This window comes from Pteropus alecto, unplaced genomic scaffold, assembly GCF_000325575.1.
Source record: "Pteropus alecto unplaced genomic scaffold, ASM32557v1 scaffold3, whole genome shotgun sequence".
In the NCBI taxonomy this organism is placed as follows: domain Eukaryota; kingdom Metazoa; phylum Chordata; class Mammalia; order Chiroptera; family Pteropodidae; genus Pteropus; species Pteropus alecto.
The window spans coordinates 7,304,212-7,319,828 of record NW_006442484.1 but is presented as its reverse complement, the minus strand read 5'-3'; the positions used below and the strand labels follow the sequence as shown (position 1 = coordinate 7,319,828).

At 42.2% G+C, this 15,617-nt stretch overlaps 1 protein-coding gene across 5 annotated transcripts in view; it reads left to right on the top strand.

Moving 5' to 3' along the window:
* Nucleotides 1–9,671, top strand: part of STEAP3 (STEAP3 metalloreductase) — a 46,908-nt gene extending 37,237 nt beyond the window's left edge. For all 5 annotated transcript variants that reach the window (XM_015596723.2, XM_015596722.2, XM_015596724.2 and 2 more), the window contains one exon: nucleotides 6,946–9,671. In XM_015596723.2, the coding sequence (XP_015452209.2) occupies nucleotides 6,946–7,227 (282 nt within the window). In that variant the 3' untranslated portion in view covers nucleotides 7,228–9,671. The remainder of the gene's footprint in view (nucleotides 1–6,945) is intronic.
* The last annotated feature ends 5,946 nt before the right edge of the window (nucleotides 9,672–15,617 follow it).

Below are 15,617 nucleotides of genomic sequence, written 5' to 3'. Positions count from 1 at the left end.
TTCCCAAAGGACATCGTCGCTGTAAAAAAAATCCAGAGAAAAGGAGGTCTGTAGTCAAATGAACCTGAGTAAAGTTTCGCTTCCCCCCAAGAGAGTCATAATGCACTTTGGCACATCAGAGATTCTAATAACATCTATAACAACAGACCTTGTTAACCAGGCTTATTTGAGCATTAATATCCTCCCCCCGCCTCTTTCAGATAACAGCTATCTACGGGCCACAGAACATCCTTTGAGAAGTGCTACTAGAGACATGAGGTTCTTTGTGCATTTATTCACTCAGTAGCTATTGATTGAGACTTACTGCATGCCAGGCATCGTGCTAGGCCTGGGATGCAATAGGGAACAAGACAGGCATAGCCACATTTCAGTTATAAGGACAATCGGGACAGGGACATTTTTTACATTTCTTTGGCATCTGCTACTGTTCCCCACACGCAGTACGTGGTCAGCTCCCCAGTGTTGGCGGATTAACTCATCCCCTCCCATGGATGGGTGCTGACTAATACTGGATTCTGCCACCACTGTTGTGTCAGGGCAGAGAACAGCTATCGTATCCACCTCCACTGTCAACAAAAATCTGTTGCAAATCTTCTCTGTGCAGCAAGGACACAGCACAGGATTTAAAGAGGGATACTGATGGTATAATGCTCTTATGTAATCCAAATTAATTGTCCCTGATTGGGACTGCTTCCGTACCCTAGAATAAAAGAGCTGTGCTTTTTTTTTTTTTTTTTTTCAGTGTGTCTGTTTCTGAATCTCACTGGCTCTGCTCATCTCAGAAGGTCCCTGGAGAAGTGCTCAGGGCCGACACATGCTGGCATTAGAGAGTGAAAAAAGAATTTTATTTATTGGCTGCTAATCCTCATGTGTCACACATCCAAATCTAGGATTTTCCTGTTCCTGCCTGGAGTATCCCAGGGTACATGGTTTATCCACAATTAAAACAGACTTCAGGTTGCTCCCCTCACCAGAAAGTTGCTCCCTTAAGCAGCCACAGATTACAAGCCGAGCTGCGGCTGCCTGGGAAAGCCAGAGGATTTGGTTTTGTTAGTCAAGCTGACCGGGACCTCAGCGGCCGGCAGTACCCTGCTTTACATATTGAAGAGTCGAAAGACAAATGTGAAAGTCCTCCTGCCACTGCAAGAGCAGGAGAGTTATAAGGCTGAGAGATGGGGAGAAAGGCAGGGTTTTACTTGTGGAAATCAAATTCCCGCATTCTGTCCACAAAAACAAATGCTCTGTCTCCCCAAGGAGTGTGATGCAGAAGACCAGCTGAGTGCCCAGGAGCCCAGTCCTGGCTCTGCCACTGTGGGTAGATCACATCGGCTCCCGGAGCTTCTTGTAAAATGGAGTTAGTGCCTTGCAAGGATGCTGTGAGCCACCGGGAGAGATTATGTGCGAAAGAAAGATAAAAGGCATTTTGCTATCATTTTTTGGGTATGTGGCCTCATTTCCATTATCCCTGACTAAGCTCTACCATTTAGCCACTTCTGAGTTCCGTAGGAGGCAGTGAGAGAAGGGCTAAGGGAGTCTGACCCTGGGCATGAGAATGGTTTGGGTCAGTGTTTGCAAACTGTGGTTGACACTCATTGGTGGGTCATGAAATCATTTTAATGGGTCACAGCCAGCTTTTTAAATAAGATAGAATGGCAAAGAAAACATCGGAGTGCTTTGTATGTTGTAAGGATAGATATTTATTCAGCTATGTCAATTCAGTAGGCATTTATACATATGTGGTATTCCTGATTGTGTATTGGGCAATAATGTGATTCTTACTGTGAGCTGCCATCAAAAAAGTTTGAAGTCACAGAACTCTTTCGGAGAAATAGAGATACACAGGCCCATTCCCAACCCATGGACTCAGATACCCGGGGTTGGCCCAGTATGGCTCTGAAAGTCAGTTTTTGCCAGCTCCTCGAGTGACTCAGGTATACATGATACAGTGTGGCAACTTCTGGGGGAGGGGACTGGGTTTGGAGCCAGGAGACATAGGTTTCGGTTCCAAGACCACCACTTTCCAGCCCTTCAGACAGATTTTTTTGCCTCTTAGAGCATCTGTGTCCTCACTTATATCTGTGTCCACTTCCTGTGGTCATTGGGAGGAGCTGAGTTGAGGACATGTAAAATGCACAATATGTGCACCCAATAGTGTGGTTTCTGACCTAAGCTGAAGTCTTCTCCTGTAAAGTAAGCACTGCCAGCAAGGAGCAACCTGGACCCCATTTCTGTCCCCTACCACACAGGACTGCAGCAAGTCTTGGAAACTGTCTGTGGAGATGCCATGGTTCGCAATGGGCCTGGCCTGACCCCTGAGTCTTTAATGATTTATTTAGCTAAAAGCTATCAAAACAGTGTGTCCATTCCACAGAGGTGACTTGTACTTATGTTCATCCTTTTGTTTCTGAGGCTGTTTTCAAAGTTTTTAATTTGGGTTTTTGTTTGTTTGGGTGGCGGTGTTATTATTTTGGTTTGGTTTTAGCTGCGGTAACTGCTCCTAATTAACCCAATAAACATCATTAGATTGCGAAATACCCAGGTTGGTTGTGCAGATCACCTGGACAGAGAAATTCGGGTTCAATTCGTAGCACCTCGGTTCTGCCCCAAAGGAAGAGGAAATTCCTGTGACCTTGCCCACTCAGCCACTGGCCTGAAATAATGAGAGCTCTGACCCAGCCTCGTGAGCAATTGTCCAAAGCCTCTTCATGCCACAGTAATCGAGCATGAGGGACCTGGCTGCTTCTTTTTTGCTAACGAGGTTACGTATAATAAAAACGGCCCTAGCTTGGGCAGGGCGTGTATTAATTGCCCTATGACAATGTTTCCCTTCCTTTCGGCCCCCTTTGGCTGCTCTGGGATTTTTAAATTATTCCCAAGAAGAGAGTTTAGGACAACAAACTTGCTGGAATCCTCCAGGCTCCCATTGGGATTAGAAAGTTACAAGGCCTTTTATTACTGGCTGGCTTTGGCTGGCAGCACTCTCTGCGAACCACTGCCTCAGGCTGGGGCTTCCTCCCACCTGTCACCATGGAATTTGGGGTGGCAAAGGGATGAGGATGTATGGATGCGAGCAGCATCTCCATACTCCCAGTGTATGTCCCACATGCCCAGCACGATCCATCACTCTCCATATTAGGGGTTGGGGAAAATAGCCCCAGAACGTATCACTGAGGGAGGTACTGAGGCCTCACTAGGGCCACCAGGGTGAGGATCCTAAGCCTGGGTGGGTTCTCATTGCCGCAGCATATGGGGAGCCCCATGATGTAGATTGTGGGCACACTGAGGCTCGCAGTGGATATTTGTCAAAGGAACAGAAAAGTCCAGTTTCTCCCCAACAAATGGCCATGAGAACTTCTTAACCTGAAGTCAGAAGTGCTTAGGTTGTGATAGCCTTTAAATTAGTGATTCTTAGTCCTGGTTGTACTATAGTCCATCATCACTGAATTTCTAGAAGCTACTGATACTTGAGTCCTAATCCAAACCGATTTAATCCATATTTCTGGGACTGGAGTTTAGGCATTAATATTTTTTCCCAGCTTCTCAGGTTATTTTAATATGTAGCTAGATTTGAAAAACCACAGTCTCAGACTGATAAACTCTCAGAGGTAAAAGGCACTTTGTAGCCATCTCGGCAAACTCCATAAATCCACACAAGTAGGCTGAGTAAGGGTTTGTTGCCAGGCAGCTGGCTGAGGAACATCAGGATGGTCATCGGGCTCATTCAAGATTTATTTCTGATGGTCAGTGCTGGTACCTTATTCTGCCCCCTGTTTCAGCGTGTGTGGGGGGGCGCGGTGCATGTGGGGTAAAATACACAAAACATAAAATATACCATCTTAACCATTTCTAAGTATACAGTTTAGTGGCATCAAGTACAATCATAATGTACAACCATCACCATCATCCTTCTCCTGAGCTCTTTTCATCTTGCAAAACTGAAACCCTGTGCGCATTAAATAATAAGTCTCCATTACCCCTCTTCCTACCCCTGGCGACCACCATTCTGCTTTCTGTCTCTCAATTTGTCTACACAGGTGCCTCATAAAAGTGGAATCATATAGTCTTTGTCTTTTTGTGACTGGTTTATTTCACTTAGCATAATGTCCACAGGGTTCACCCATGTCATAGCATATGTCAGAATTTCCTTCCTTTTTAAGGCTTAATAATATTTCATTATATACACACACACACACACACACACACACACACACACACACATATGTATATATATATGTGTGTGTATATATGTATATATATGTGTGTGTGTGTGTGTGTGTGTGTATACATATATATACTTATTGAAGAGTACACACACACACACACACACATATGCCAGACTGTTTTTTATCTATTCATCTGTTACTGAACACTTGGGTTGCTTCTACATTTTAGCTACTGTGAATAATGCTGCTATAAACATGAGTGTACACATATCTCTTCAAGACCCTGATTTCAATTATTTTGGATAACTACCCAGAAGCGGAATTGTTGGATCATATGATAGTTCTATTTTTAATCATTTGAGGAACTTTCATATTGTTTTCCATAGTGGCTGCACCATTTAACTAACTGCACATTCCCAATTTGCCCACATCCTCACCAACACTTGTTATTTTCTGTGTTTCTGATAGTCTACTATCTCACTGGTTTTAATTTGTATTTCCCTGATGATTAGTGATATTGAAGATCTATCTCTTCATGTGCTTATTGGCCATTCATCTCTCTTCTTTGGAGAAATTTCTATTCAAGTCCTTTGCCTTTTGAATTGGGTTGATTTTGTCTGTTTGTTTTTCTCGTTCAGTGTAGGAGATCTCTATACATTCTAGACATTAATCCCTTATCTGATATATTATTTGCAAGTATTTTCTCAGTGCTGGGGACATTTTTAACTTCAGTCTTCTTCAGCATCACTAGATCAGAACTTAGAAAATGTTGGTGTGGTTCAGAACTTGCCGGGAGATTTGGAATTCTTGATAGACATGTCCAGAAGGGATGAAAATTTGGTTGCATGTGACTCACAGTCAAGGAGATCTCCATTTGGGGGCTGACCATTTTAATATGACATATGAAGTAACTGGGTAATGGTGCAGAGCCAATCATGGCCTTTCCCAGTGGCTGTGTTAAGCCAGGAAGTTGTTGAGGATGGGATAAAAAGATCCTTGATGTGGTCACAAAACCAAGAACTGCCAGGGATGGCTAGGAAGGGTAGAGACTGGGGATCTTTGACAGCTAATATTTTATTTGGGGTCAAAAACGTTGTGTTTGGGAACCTGCCTATGAACTTATAGTGAATTAGAAAATGTGTAGTATTATTTTTCATAAAAGCATTACAAGCAATTCTTCCAAACCATGTTCTCCTACTTACTGAGGTTCACCATCCTAGTGTTTGTACTGGAACAGGTACAAACAAAGCTCCCCCAACACTAGGCACAGTAGCAGAATCAGACCCAATTAGAAAAGTGTCAGGAGAATGCAAACAAGACAGCTTCTCTTACCCAGCCTTGTATTGGTGCCGATGAGCTGGGCTGGAAGGAAATTCAGGAGGCCCAATTTCAGCTTCTTTGGAAAGCTCAAAACCAGCCTATGAAAGAGCACCCTAAAGTACCGCCATGCTGCCACATTTCAACGAAACCCTTGCATCGCGTCCTCATAGAAAATGCATATGTGTTCGTTGCTTGTTGGATTACTGCTGTTTTCATTTCTTATGTAATAAAACAGGTCTCTCCTGCCCCAAATCTCTCAGTGGTTCCTCAGTGGAATCAATCAGACCTGCCGTGTGCCTCTCCTCCCTGTCCTCCGTAAAGCCCTAACTTTTGGTGTCTTCTGTTCTCTGTCTGGGGGCTAGAGAATGCTCCGTCTACACAGCGCTGCCCCCATATCTCTGACTTTAGCTTTTGGAATCATTTACTTCCCACTGAGGCTGATTAAATGACTCACTCAGGGTCAATACCAGTCGAGACCAGCACTAACAGTAGAATCTAGAGTGCCTAATTTGTAGTCCTCAAGAAACCTGACATGCAAAAGCTTCCCTGAGGCTGGAGTTATGGATGGAGCAGCACTCCCCATCTGTTCTCATGTACAGTCCCCACAGAAAGTCATGTGTGTGTAGGGCAGTGCACAAGGAGCTCATCTTGGCTGCAAGTGACCTGTACATGGCCTAAGGGGTGGGGTGCTCCATTGTAAGATGGCCTGGACTGTTTCTATTTGTATTTGTGATGGTCTTGATCTCCCCATGGTCGTTAACCTTCTTCCAGGTGGGAGAGTAATCCTGGTGAGCTTTCTGCCTGGTGTTCATGACTCAGTACGTGGGCAGGAGGTCAGGGATCAGCACCCACAGAGAGCATCCGTCTGGTGTTCTGAGCTTTATATACAGCGTCAGGTCACGCAAACTGCAGGCCCCGGTGAGCCACCTATCGATGCCAAATCCATGTGCCAAGTACATTTTTTACTTTGTGTTTATCTTTAAATCAATTCACCTTTTTATCTGGCCTTAGGCCAAAGATTATCTGTGAAATTATGATTGTGGTATGAAAACAGACACTTGTTACTTTAATATACATTAAAACATACACAAAACAAATAAAATGTGTTTAAACTCCTTTGAACATCTAAAATCCTCTGGCTGCCACCAAAGATATGAATAACAGTTATTTTTATCAAATCCTCATGAATCAATGAATCCTTATATACATGCAGGGTAAAAGCATTATTCCTGGTTTTTTTTGTTTGTTTGGTTGGTTGGTTGGGGAAACTGAGGCTCAGAGAGTTTAGGTACTAATAAGATCACGCAGAGAGTGAGTGATAGGGTTGGGACTGGAACCCAGAGCCCTAACTGCTAAAGCCACACTCCTTCCTTCCCCTCTGCGGACAAGCGAATGAGCCACTGGTAGAATCACTGTGTCCATTGTCCCTTGGCCCTCACTCCAGCTTTCTTTTCCCCCACAGTCCACTCTGGGTTTTGTGGCCCTGGTGCTCAGCACCCTGCACACACTCACCTACGGCTGGACCCGCGCCTTCGAGGAGAGCAGCTACAAGTTCTACCTGCCCCCCACCTTCACACTCACGCTGCTGGTGCCCTGCGTCGTCATCCTGGTCAAAGGTCTCTTCCTCCTGCCCTGCTTAAGCCACAGACTTTCCAAGATTCGGAGGGGGTGGGAGAAGGACAGCGCCGTCAAGTTCACACTACCGATGGACCACGCCCTAGCTCAGAAGACAAGCCACGTGTGAGGACCCGTACCTGGCTCCAGAAACCAGATGCAGGCAGGACGGTGCCCCGAACCTGTCAGGGTTTCTTTTCTTGATCATGCAGTATGGTGTGATTGTGCACAAACTGGTGGTCTGAGGTCTGAATTCCTGGGGCACAAATGTATTCAGTAATATTCAGTATGACACACACGTGTGTGATATATGTTCATATATACTTCATATAACAGGATTTGCAATTATACTTACTTAGCTAAAATGTTGAATCCCTGAGTTTCGACATGTAGATTTAAAAGCAAGTGCCAGGTGTCAGGAGAACAGCAACTCACATTATTGTGGCATTTGCAGATATACACAAGCTTTTTGTGCAGAAAAGGCAGTGAGGGGCTTGTACCTTGGTGGAGTCGATGCACTTGTGTCTCCCACACCTGTTTTGCTACTTTCCAAAGTTTTTGCAGAGCTAGGGCTCTAAAGTGGCAGGGCAGATGGGGGCTCTGCGTGGAGTCCGACTTCAGCTGGCTGCGCTAGGCTGAAGAGTTGCCAGTGGGCAAGAGGTACGGCTCCTCACTCACCTATCTGCCTTCAGCTGGAGGGGTGGAGGAACCTGGTGTCGGTGCCCAGGTGGGAGCCGGGCAGGGAGGGAGATTGTGGCTGAAGCTGCTCCCCCTAATCCTCCCCCTGGGGGGATTTTTTTTCCCTTAAAGTCAGAAGTCAACACTGAGGACTGCAAATTGATCTTCCTGTGGGAGTGTGAAATCACCTTTTTCTCGAGCCACTAATGAACCCCATCTTGAGAATAAGTGTAATCTCTTTCCCCCCTTTAAGTTGTTGATAACCAGCCATTCTTTCCTTTCGATTGCTGTGCCTTCTCGCCTTTTAGATCATTAGTTTGAATGTCTCCAGGAAGGCCTAAATCTAACCCTCTGACAGTCAACAGGGGAGGGGAACACAAGGCAGAGGGCTCAGTGTCACAGCTGAACCTTTCTGGGGACCCCACCTGGGCGGGGGGGCGGGGGCTGGAGGACTAATTGTCTTCATTAAATTGGTCTTGTGCAAAAACACTGGGGAGCTCTTCAAATATCCTTTGCTGCCTGCCTGACAAAGATGCTGCTTTCTAAGTACCCAGAAAACCACCAGCTCCAAGTTTCTCCTAATGGAAGGTCAAGTTTCAGAAGAGCTGGGAGGGTCTTTTCCATCAAAGCTACAAACTTGAAACGCAGCTGCCCCAAAGCCTAAAAGTCTGGACTGCAGCCAGGGATACAGGACATGTGCCCTCGAATCATCTTCCATCTCTCACTGATTCATACTGAAACTGTTTTCACTTCCCCTGTGGACAGTTGTTCTCTGCCGAACACCCCCACCCAGCTTCTCTCAGAACCAGGGTGATTTGTCATCAAAAAAGTACCTTTCTACACAAAGGGGGTGAGGTCTTGATGGAAGACATCAATAAGACAGGTTCTGATCTCTAAATGCGGGGAGGGGGCATTCATATTTCTTAGGTCTCCTGGGCCTGAGGGCATCTTAAGATGGAACAAAGAGAGTCCAGAGGTCGAAGGCTGAGCAAATAGTGCTACAGGGAGAGAGAAGATGCCTCTGCCTCCCAGGGAGGCTCATGAGCTCATGTCTGAGGAGTGCATTAGGATCCTTTAGTGAAAAGGGAAAAGAAGCCAAGTGCAAGACTATCTCATTAGGCTAGTGACTGATGGAGAGAAGGCAGCGCAGGCAAAGCTGTCACTTCCTGCAGATGTTTTCCATCCGCTGCTCCAAGGCTGAGAGGCAGGAGTTTGTCTCCTAGACTGGCTCCGATGGAGCAGCATGGCTCTCAGAGAGGCTGGCTACAAAGGAAGCAGATGAAGCAAAGGTTTCAGGACTTACTTGGCAACATGAGTGCCCAGCAGTTTCCTGCTCATAGATAACAGAGAGAACATGGGCAACTGGAACCCACCCAAGATCACCAACCCAGGTTGGAATTGGCTGCCTTTCTTGTCCAATCCTCCCTAGTTCCTTATACCAAACTGACAGAGAGCAAAGTCTAGTGTGCTCCTTCCCCTTTCCTGCTTACCTCCTGCTGCAGGTGCTCTTCAGAAAGGAAAGGATGCCAAGGTGGGTGGCAGAAACGAACAGGTACAGCAGAGGGCTTGCCTACCTGCCAACTGAATAACCAGCTCAGGAAAGGCAAGGTGGGCTATGGGCTTGGCCTTGACCTCGTGTCTGCTGCTGCTCTTCCCTACCTCACCAGGCAGCTGGCAACAGCATCTCCAAGAGAGTATGTCACTTCTTTAGAGCCTAGGAAATTCTGTGTGCCTCTGGGTACAAAAGTGCCTGAACCAACATGCTGTGGGAATCCTAAATGCCACTATCAGAGGTCGACATTTAAAATGTATGCCATTGAAAGAGTCTCTGTTCTGTTTTTACCTTGTAGAACTTGTCTAAGAAGCAGTGAAAATAAACACCTAACCTTCTGTGAATTTCAGGCTTTTATTTCTGTCGTGTTGATCACCTTGACGAGCCTTCTGTCTGACTGGAGCTTGCTCTGAGTTAGGCATTGTGCAAGGTGGGCACAGAATGATCTGGGCTAGAGCTCAACTCTGAGGAAGGGCAAACTTGCAGACCTACAGCTACAGGCCAGTAAGGAAACCTGTGAGATCCAGATGACAAAGTGCAGGGGGATGTGAAAGGAGTATCCAAGGCCTGCAGGGGGCCGGGGAAAGCTTCCTGGAGGAAGCAGCATCTGCACTGTGGTCTGAAGGCTGCGGCCTTGAATGTAGGTTAGAGCAGCATTGCTTCTAGAACTATAATGTGCTTGAGAGTCGCATAGGAATCTTGTTCACATACAGGTTCTGATTCTTTGGTCTGGAATGAGGCCTGAGTCTGTGCATTTCTGATAAGCTTCCAAGTGACACGGACGGTGTTGACTCTCAGACACTCTGAGTAACCAGAGCTTAGATGAATGCTTTTGTGTCTGCTTTGCCGTAGTCTACAGCCCTGAAACCAGTGCACCCAGATCTGTCTGCCTCATGAATCTTCCCCAAGACCCTGGTGCCCTGGCTGTCCTGGCAAGCCATGCTTCCCCATACTCCCCATGTGTTGCAACCCCCTTGTTCTCTTAAGGTCGAAGGAAGGAAAGACTCTACCATAGCCAAGGCCATCTACTCTGTGCTCCGTGGAGGGTGCCCCCTGGTGGTCCCACACATCTGCCCTAGGTTCATCAGGAAAACAACTCCCTTCAGAGTCTACCCATCATTCATGCAGTCCAGCTTTTCCACTGAAGCAACCAGAACTGTCTTCCTGTGCAGGGAGGAAAAAAAGAAACCCATGTGCAGAAAGCAATCTAATGGCTAAAAACCATTTATTGGGAAAAGTAACCAAAAGCTGGCTTTGCCATTTTGAGCCCATGATTACAGCCAGAAAACAACTTCAACACAAATAATTGTCAACAGGAAAAAATATATACATATTGTGCTTGGAAGTTTGTTTTTCTACTCTGTGTCTTCCTACATGACACTGGGAGAGTTAAGTTTAAAAAGAAGTGATAAAATAGATGAAAAATAACTATTCAGGTAGTTCACATACAAACTAAAGAACAACTAAAATAACTCGTATTAGTTAAAGAGATGAATTATCTTTCAGCTATTTGACAAGCTGAACCTTTCCCAAAAGCAATGAAATGGGCCCTTGGAAGTACAGATGCTCTCTTACACTGGGTCTCTTCTTTGAACTCTTTACAAAGAGGAAGTTGGCACCACTAGTGCAGAAAGTCAGTCCCGCCAGACCGGCACCAACTTTTTCTAACAAACATGTTGAAACTCCCTTTTCACTAACCTAAAATGAAATTCAAAAATATTTTAACCTACCTGTATGTATATTTTTTAAACATCAATTTAAGATCTTAATTGAAATATAAAGTAGACATAAAGTAACTCACATTAAAATATATAGTACTAAAGATGAATGGTAATTATTATGATAAGTAATCGTACAATAAATGAGTTGGTTTTTAAGAAATGCAATGATATTCAACTAAATATCTTTATAACTGACATTTTAAAATAAGGGATAAAGATAAGAGATGTGCACATGCATGCATGCATGCACTGAGTATTGAAACTTGAATACTGTGGAGGAGTCAAGTAGGGCGAAGACAAATGGCCACTGGATTTGGAAATACGGAAACTTTATGGTGAGAATTTCAACAGAGTGTTAGTAAAATCAAGATTGGGAATGAGCGAGAAGTGAGGAAATGGAAACTACTCCTGAACAACTCTTGAGATTTAGGCTGTGAAGCAGGGGAGAGAGGATTGGTAACTGGGGAGCTATAGGGGAGTATAAATGAGTTGGGTTTTTTCCCCATAATTCTGACATGAACATGACTTAAATGTTTGGGGGAAAGAACAAGATAGACAGGAGTGGTTGAAGATCAGAGAAAAGGATGGGGAATCAGCACAGTGGCTTTAGCAAAGAGCAGAGACAGCTTGTCTTAAATTTAGGAGAAAAGGATAAGTGCCAATGAGGGGAGGGTTCAGCTTTGATGATGCAAGGTGTAGAAGTTCTCTTCTGATGATGTTTACATCCTTTGTCAAAACATAGTCAATGTCATCTGCTGAGAGTGACAGGGAAGGAAGGTTTGGCTCTGAGGGTTGAAGACAAAGAAAGGGTTAAAAATAATTGTTGGAGATAAAAAGGGCAGCTGAACAGAGAAAACATGGCAAGGTTAACCCCCCCCCCCCCCCCAAAAAAAAAAACCTCACACTGTTTATAACATTTCTTTTTTTGTCTAAGGTGAAACATACTAATCGTGTTTCTTAGGAAGTATGCAAAGTTCAGTTAAATTTTGTTTCTCCTCACCAATTTCTGTAATAATTCCAAATAGTTTATATAAGTTTAGTTTGATCTCTAATAGTTACTCAAAATGTTTTGGCTTCATTTTTGTTTTCTCTGTTCAGAAATGAACCACCACAAATGGAATCTTTCATGCACTTAGCAACCAAAATGCCTCCACAGCCAATCTTCCTATAACATGAATAATCAACCCCTTGTTTTAAGTGTTGATTTCATTTATTGAGCCAGAAACCTAGCTTCTTTTTATAATTTTCATCAAACACAGAGCCTACTCTTGAAAATCTAATTTTACCCAACAGTTAAAACTTTTCCCCAACTAGAGAATTCATTAGGGCTTTCATTTCCTAAAGAGTCTTCCTGAACTCTCAGAAGATAAGAAATCACTAGAACAGAAAATAACTGAAACACACATATACACAAAATAAACAAAACAATGCTCTCTTTGGCTATTGGCAGAAGCAAATTCAAGTCTTTTCTGGAGAAAAACAACCTCAGTTCAGATCAACCAAATAGGAGCTCAAGATCAACAAACCCTAGGTGAGAATCAGGAAAAACACAACCCCAAGAATGTCAAAGAACAGAATTATCAAATATAGAATATGCACTAAATATAGAATCAAAAAATACAGTCAAAAATAGGTAAGAAGACACTATGAAAGGACCAGACACAATGAAAAATAAAACTTTCAGAAATGAAAAATTGTTGGAAACAAATGTAATTTGATGGGTTTAACAGCAGATTAAAGAAAAGTGGTGAATTCTAAAATAGAGCTGAAAAAGTTACCCAGAAAGCAAAAAAAAAAAAAAAAGGAGACAAGTGGATAGAAAATATAAAAGGTTAAAAGAGAGAGAGGTTAAATAAAAATGCCTAACATACAAATAACCGGAGTTTCAGAAAGACAAAATGGTGGAAAGACAAATTTTAAAGAGGAGCCACACCACACTTTGATTGGATTAGTTTGTTCATTTTATTTCCCAGGGCATTGTTGGAAACAACAGAGCAATCAGCCAGTAATAGTGGAGTTTAATAGCTGAGCATGGTCACAAAAAGAAAGAAAGACCTACCAATGCCATTGTCTTCCTGAGGTGACTGGGCATACCCAAACTGAGCCTCCCTGAGAAGCAACGTCAGAGGCTTAACACTGAATGGGAGGGAGGGAATAGACACTAAAATTATCCAGCCAGTCACTTAAAAACAAATAAAAATAACAAATGGGAAGGGAAGAGAAATAGTGCCTAGAGTTGCTACAATATATTATCTAAAATGTCCAGTTTCCAACAAACGTTATGAGGTATGCAAGAAAATTTTCCAAGAAAAAAATTATGAAGCATGCAAGAAACGGGAAAATACAACCCATACACCATGAAAAACAAAACAAAACAGGGCATTAGAAACTGCCTGTGGAAATGACCAGAAAGCAAGTATCACAGAAAAATACTTCAAAACCCCGTTATAAATATGTCTAAAAATGAAGGAAAAATGAAGAGATTCACAAGTAAACAAAAACTGAGATAATTAATAATGAGCAGACCTGCCATGCAAGATACACTAACGGGAGTTCTTCAGGCTGAATTAAGAAGACACTAGACAGTAACTAAATCCACATGAAGAAATAACACCAGTAAAGGTAACTACAGAGGTAAATATATAAACATATAAATGTATTTTTTATTTGTAGTTCTTTCTATCTGATTTAAAAGATAACACATAAAGCAATAATTATATATCTGGTTGATGAGCACACAGTATATAAAGATGTCATTTCTACAACTATAACAGCACAAAGGAGGAAGAATGAAATGGAACATTTAGAAACAAAGTTCTCATACAGTATTGATATTAAGTTAGTATTAACCCAAACTAAATTGTTATAAATTAATACATTAATTATAATTCCCAGGGCAACCACTATGAAAATAACTTAAAATATATAGTAAAAGAAAAATGACAAGGGAATTGAAATGGTGCACTAGGAAATATTTATATAACACAAAAGAAGTAATGGAGAAAATGATGAACAAAAAAGAATAGAAAACAAATAACACAGTAGACATAAATTCTACCTTATCAGCAATTACATTAGATGTAAAAAGATTTAACATTCCAATTAAAAGGTAGAGATTGGCAAAATAAAATTGTTTAAATGACCTAATTATCTGTTGGCTGCAAGAGACACATTTGAGATTCAAACTCACAAATAGGTTTAAAGTGAAAGGATGGAAAAAGATAAACTATGCAAACAGTAGACTAAAGAGAAATGGAATGGCTATACAATAAAAGAGAAAGTCTTTATTGTTACTGGAGACAAAGAAGAATATTTTATAACAATAAAATTGTCAGCCAATCAAGAATAAATAAGTTATAAACATATATGCACCTAATAACAGATCCCCAAAATACATGAAGTAAACACTGTCAGAATTGAAGGGAAAAATAGACAATTCAATAAGAATAGTTGGAGACTTCAATAACCCTTTTTCAATGATAGATAGAAAAACTTGGGTGGTTCCACAGAGTAGTGGTTCGCATGTCTACTTTACATGCAGAAAGTCCTGAGTTCGAGCCCCCATGGTGCCACAGTCCATACCCTGGGTGTGCCAGGCCCTGGGCACGCCAGGCCTCAGGTGTGCACCATGAATGAGTGAGAGGAGACGCCCCGCCTTCAGAGATCCAGTTCTTAAGAGGAGACGGCAAACAGGGGTGGAAGTGGTGGGGGGGAGGGATTTTTTAAAAATTTTTTAAAAAAGAAAAACTTGACAAAAATCAATAAAGAAATAGAAGATTTGAACAACACTATATACCAACTAGACTTAACACGTATCTATACAACACTCCCCTCAACCACAGCAGAACACATTCTTTTCAAGAACACATGGAACATTCCATTCTCCAGGATAGGCCGTACGTTAGGCTATAAAACAAGTCCCAATAAATTTTAAAATGTTGAAAACATACAAAGTATGTTCTCCAACCACAATGATATAAAATTAGAAATCAATAACAAATTTTGGTAATTCACAAATACATGGGAATTAAAGTATCAATGGGTCAAAGAAGAAATAACAGAAATTTCAAAATATTTTGAGATGAATGAAAACAAAAACACACCATACAATGTTTATAAGATACAGCATAAGCAGTACTTAGAAGAAAATTAAAGGTGTCAATCCCTATGTTAAAAAAAAAGAAAGATTTCAAATCAGTAACTTTAAAAAACTAGAAAAGCAAGAACAAACTAAACCCTAGAAAAGCAGAAGGAAGGAAATAATAAAGAATAGAGTAGAAACAAATGAAATAGAGAATAAACAATAGAGTGAATCAAAAAACCAAAAGTTGGTTTTTTGAAAGATTAACAAAATTGACAAACCTAGACTGACCAAGAGAAAAAAAGAGAGAGAAGCCTTCAATTCCTAAAGTCAGAAATGAAGCAGGGTGATTACTACCCACCTTACAGAAATAAAAAGGATTTTAAAGGAATATTATGAACAATTATTTGCCAACGAATTAGATAGCCTTCCAGGACAAATTCCTAGAAAGTCACAAACTACTGACACTGAGTTGAGGGGGGAAAAAA